The sequence below is a fragment of the Diabrotica undecimpunctata genome, chromosome 4, assembly GCF_040954645.1.
Source record: "Diabrotica undecimpunctata isolate CICGRU chromosome 4, icDiaUnde3, whole genome shotgun sequence".
In the NCBI taxonomy this organism is placed as follows: Eukaryota; Metazoa; Arthropoda; class Insecta; order Coleoptera; family Chrysomelidae; genus Diabrotica; species Diabrotica undecimpunctata.
The window spans coordinates 108,881,238-108,887,073 of record NC_092806.1 but is presented as its reverse complement, the minus strand read 5'-3'; the positions used below and the strand labels follow the sequence as shown (position 1 = coordinate 108,887,073).

Here is a 5,836-nt window from a genome sequence, read left to right as displayed (position 1 = left end):
GTAGGGATGATGGTTAGTAGGAATGAATTATTTTACATAATATGATAATATATACGATAACAATATACTTAACTGTACTCAAAATCAGCACATGATTTAAACTTGGTTTAGTAGACATCTTTTTGTTGATCTGATGAACATCTTTTATGTTAAGACACTGTGGTATTCATTCAAAAATGAATTATTGGGGGTTAGTCAATAACTCTAGGTTACCTAAACTTAAAACTAGGTATTTCTCCGACTCCTGTTTTGTGACAGGCTATCGAAGACGTAAAACTAGGGATTTCTCCGACTCCTGTTTTGTGACAGGCTATCGAAGACTTAAAACTAAGGATTTCTCCGACTCCTGTTTTGTGACAGGCTATCGAAGAACAGACTTAAAACTAAATCAGGGTAAAGACGACCATTATTGATTATCTTGCTAGGAGGCTGCACGAACACTAGATCCTAATTTAATAAGATCGGTTCATTAATTTGCCAGTGGTCCATATCAGATATCTTTTTAGTGGTCATAGCTAAACATCTTTTTTGCATATGTGCTAATCTTAAGTATCTTAATTAAAAATAATATATACAAAACTAAGATCTAGTAGAATTACCATATTATATAAACAACGATGAATGAGGGAAAGGTTCAGAAAAGGAATATAATAAAAGGGTCTGTTCCAGATATATTTAGCATTATGTTAGCTGTAATAAATAAAGTTTTAAAATGACTTTATTATATCAACTAAATATGCTATGCTTATTTATTATATAAAAACGATGAGTGATAAAAGAAAAAATAAGTTTTAAAAATGATAATATACAATTTGCATCCATCTTACAGTCAATCAGATCATCAAGGATAAATGTTAAAATTGAGTACTTAGCAAAATCATGCTTTATTTTAACTCTAATCAACATCCATCTCATGATTATTAATTGAATAATGCCCCCATGGAAGCGTATCATAAGACTCCGGAAGGTGATGTCTTTTATCATCATTGGGGCTAAGCGCAACCTTTTCCTGGGTAATTGTATATACACGATGTCTATCTGATCTTATAAGATTCTGCGTGGCGGACTTATATTTAAAGGCATCCAAACACTCGACATAGTCTTCAAATGTAATTTTAGTGTGTACAACAGATTTCTTTACCCCCTTCGCCTTCTTTGTCACACCATAATTATTAATAATATTATCAATTTCGTCATCCTCATACTGCTGTTCTTCCAACTCCCCCCTCATTTTTTCAATTTCATCATCTGTGATGGCTACTTTTGTAGTGTACAATTTCGATCGAAGACCTATATAGTCGGTCATAATGCGACCATTATTCTCATCCTTCATCCTACCCAATACCTTTTTATTAACCTGAGGGATGCCGTAAATATTATCTACTGGGTAGTCAGACGTATCAAAATATTTATAGCAATCGTCTATCATTGCTTCATAGGGATCTTTTTCCCGTATCTCTACGATTACACTATCGGTATCAGTATAGCAAGTCGTAAAGTTTTCTCCGAACCTGCTGGTCAAATAGTCATATTGAAAATTATATATGGTTGTTTTAGCTAAATCCAATATACTCATTCCAACATAAATCGGTTTATCTAACCATATTTCTGCTCTATGCATCTCGACAGCAACCAAATTTTCATTAAAGATAGTAGCGTTTTTAAACAGGGGACTACTTATTCTTGCTTCAGCTCCATAACGACCCTGCCATTCCGTCAACAATTTAATATCAACGCGCTTGCGCACATTCTCCATGGTCTTACCAAACACAGCGTTGTTCATTAGCTTAAAAAGGTTCTTTTCAAACTCATTTTTCGCTGCCTTCCGGAGATTTGTATTTAACTCGATATACGGTTGCAGCCACGCAGATTGATTAAATTTCAAAACTTTATGTATCTTTGTTAAAATTAACCCGTTGGCTAATGCTTGCTTTAATGCTCTGTAATGAATTACGTATTTTGTTTTGTCATTGAGGGTGACCATTAATTTGGTGAGCTCTCGAGGACGTTTTGGAGGAAACATAGTTTTTGGGTTCAAAGATTCTGGGCAGAATGGGATGTCTTTATGACGATCATGGAGATGTTGAGGGTACTCTAAATCTACCTCGAGAATGTACCCTTCAGAAGAATCGTCAGGAATAGATATAACGTCTATATTAGAATCGACCCACTCGAAACCACCATAGGGAAGATATTGTGACATTGCCCAGCCGTATTGGTTATTGACATCAAAATACATTAGATATGAGTCAGGCTTCGATGGATCGTATGATGCCATATACTTATTATTAGCGTGGACGCGACGTTTCGAGCATACCTGACTCAAACCGCCACGAATACCACGCTCCACAAACAAAAACATATCTGGATCTGTTAAAAGCTCCAGTTCTTGTTTGGTATGTTTAAGCATTGCATCCCACGTGAAGCCGGGAAGAGTGAAGTAATGAGCTGGGTCAAGATTATATGTTTTGAGACAACTGGATCGGAACTCTTCAAAAACGTCTGCAAGAAGAAGAATATCGGTCTTCATATAAAGATCTACATAATCCCCGAGAGTGGAGCACGAGAATGAAGACCAGACATCTTGGGCTCTACGATAATGTCGTCGAGGACATGGTTTATCCTCAAGTTTATTATAAAAGAACTCAATGGGGGGTAGAGACATTTCAGCAAATTTTTTAAATGAATCTATATAATCGTAAGGCATGATACCTTTCTTGGTTAAAAGACTGAATTGCTCCTCAGGAAGCGATAAAAATTGAGATTTGAGGTTAGTATATTTAGGCAAATACGAAGAAAGTTTATCGAGGGAAGACGCCATGAATCGAAAACTATCGATAAAACGGAATTTAATTCGAGCATCATCAATGTGTTTCGTAAAAGAGATATATTTTTCCTTAGTAATAGGAAGAAGATCTACGGGGCCTTTGATGTGTGTAGCAATATCATTAACAATGAAGTGGGCGTCATATCCGGAGAGATTATGAAATATTATTGGAATTGTATGAACATCTTTATAATTAATGTTACACCCTTCGTGAGCTGCACCTCTATAATTATTTTCTGAAGTGAGATGATCGTGATCCCGTACTTTCTTATCATTGGGGGAAAAGCGCTGCTCACAGATATGGCAATGAGTGGCTGCATGGAAATCGCTCTCTTGCTGAGTTGTCATATTTATATCATATGGGCACATAAACACCGTAGAAACATCCTCAGCAAGCTGATTAAGTTTATCTGCGAACCATTTCATGCAATCCTTTCCTCGATATGAGTCATAAAACGACAAAGTGTCATCATACGAGCATTTAAAGAAATAACCAACTGCTACAGGAACATGCTCTTGAGGTTTTTTAGGATCTCCTGTACGTTTCAAAGCACTCTCGAGATCCGCGTACACGGCGAAGGGGGCTTTAATCTTATTCCGGAAATTTTTAAATTTTACCATTTTATTGCTTTCCTCGGGCATTTTAATGGCAGTATCGTTAATCCTTATACAGTCTTCGGTGTGAGCTTCTAGCTGAACAGCCGATGAAATTGGTTGTAAACACCTATCGCATATATGATCCAATCGCCCTTTGCAACTTGTCTTATGAACATCTAACTTTTCCTGTGATCTAAAGTAATGGAGGCAGACATCACAGACATGTTTTGTTCCATTTTCATTACTTAACTGTTTTGATAATAGGCGAGATAGATTTTTTATCCATACATAATGGCATCTAATAGGACCTTCGGTATCATCATCGTATTTATCTTGGACAAGAAGCAGATTCACATGTTTTTCCTTCTTGTTTTTAGTTAAATATGTTGGGAGGGTCTTAAAATCTCTTTTTTCTTTTTTCAAAACGTAAACATTGATGGATATATCATTCTGTTTTTCAAAATTAGGAATCTGCTTCATCGTCATTGGCCACTGTATTCCCTTCAACTTCAGCACTTGCGAGTAGTGCGGATATTTTGACACTCTTTGAGGATTTTTATCAACAGGATTCACCGCTGATATGACAGACCACGCAAAACATGCCTCATCATCATTTTTAACATTAATACATGCTTCTTTTCTCTTTATCTGAGGAGGAAGTTCAATATATGATGAGCCTAGTTGCGGTGTAAATTTATTAATGTTCACCCCCAGGTTAACAACTGCCTTTAGTGCCCATCCAGAATCACGTTCTTGGAATTCTTCCAAGTCTCTGTTGATGGGTTCTACCACTTTCTTTTCAAACCACTCATCAAGATTGGTGTCTCGATAGATTGGCGAGTTCGATGTGGTGAAATATTTTGTATCTTTATAGATTTTCTCTCCGCTAGCTATCTCGAAGTCTCCACCAAATGTCATGTTAACTTTTACTGCCTCGTCTTTCTTAAGTACGTTTTGGATTCTCCGCTTAAAAAGGGCTTTGCAATCATTAAGGAAACTGCCTGGATCCTTGTGTTTAATGTTTGAGATGACTCCCGTTCTAATTCTCGAGTTGAATGCTGATATGGAGTCATCCCATTGCACTCTATGTTTAGCAGTTTCCTTCGTAGGTGTGAGTCCTGCCCCCTTCTTGTGTTCGGCTTTCAGCTGGTTTCGCAGAGTTTTTACTTGCCGCATCTGGGCTTCAAGGTGCTGCTTCTCCCCCGTCGTTTTTGCAGTTCTCATTGCATTATGTATCTTTTTAATAGCTTTCGTACACTCTACCAGCCCTTTTCTAACATTTTCATCATTAAAATCATTTCTAATCAACCCCAAGATGGATGCTATATATTTGATAATTTCGGCCAGCATTTTTACACAAAAAAAATCCTAAATTAAATTATATTCAAAAACTTTAAAAACTAAATATGATTAGAAACCAAAAATTTTTTCTAAACCAAAATATCACAAAAACCCAAAATCTGAAATTCAAAATTTATTTAAAAAATTGAAATCAGAAATTCAAAAATTATCAAAATAACCAAAAAAAAAATCCAAAATTTTCAAAAAATTTTGAGAAAATATCACTCACCAGAGCACACTTTTGAATGATTAAAGACTTACCAGAGCACGTCTGAACGCTAGAAATATCTGAAACAGAATGAAGAAAAAACCTTAATGTGTAGTATAAGGAGTACTTTTAGTCGAACGGAAGACTAAATGGTTTATAAAAGGCCCCTGAAATGTGTGGATTTGTGCTTGTTCTTCCATAAGAATCAATGTAAAAGTGCTACATTTAAGATATTTATTGAACTTGGTCACATTTACTCCTTTCTCAATTTTAAGAACGATACAAGGAAGTATCAGTACTACCATCATTAAAAGAAGCAGTACTGCCAACTATGAAATAAAATTTTAGCAGAAAGATTGTGGTGATTGGTGTAGGTATATAAAATTATAAGTTGATCTTATCATTCTTCATCATTCTATCAGAAGAATGAGTCATGGTTAGGAATTGTAAGAGTTGTCTTCAGGAGTATCCCGATGTCACCCCAAGCGAATTTTGCGATACATTAAAGGAGGTTTAAATGGTGGAAAGTGGGTTCCATATAATTCTTCTTCCTGGTCTAGTTACGAAGATTTAAAAAAATGGCAATTTAATTATGATAGACGTCTGCTACTTTGCGAAAGATGTGGAAAATGTATGAATAGAACCGATATATATCGACATAGGAAAAATAAACACGGCATTGAAAACTATTCGGTTAGATTTGCATAAACTTTCGCCGAGGGAACTCCCACCACCACTTTCATCACTAACACACTCTGAATATTAGCAACAAGTTTTAATTCATCGAAAAAATAGTCAAAGCAGACACATCAGTTGCTCCAATATAAAACAATACATTCAGTTAAACTTGATCAAGACATGTA

General features: G+C 35.7%; 1 protein-coding gene across 1 annotated transcript; it reads right to left on the bottom strand.

Moving 5' to 3' along the window:
* Positions 1-895: 895 nt before the first annotated feature.
* Positions 896-4,774, bottom strand: LOC140438886 (uncharacterized). Its single transcript, XM_072528524.1, has one exon. The coding sequence runs from the start codon at positions 4,772-4,774 to the stop codon at positions 896-898; it is 3,879 nt and encodes a 1,292-aa protein (XP_072384625.1).
* Between the last annotated feature and the right edge of the window lie 1,062 nt (positions 4,775-5,836).

What these genes read in the sequence shown, in the direction of transcription:
- LOC140438886 (XM_072528524.1), bottom strand. Translation starts at nt 4,774, where the DNA reads ATGCTGGCCGAAATTATCAAATATATAGCATCCATCTTGGGGTTGATT.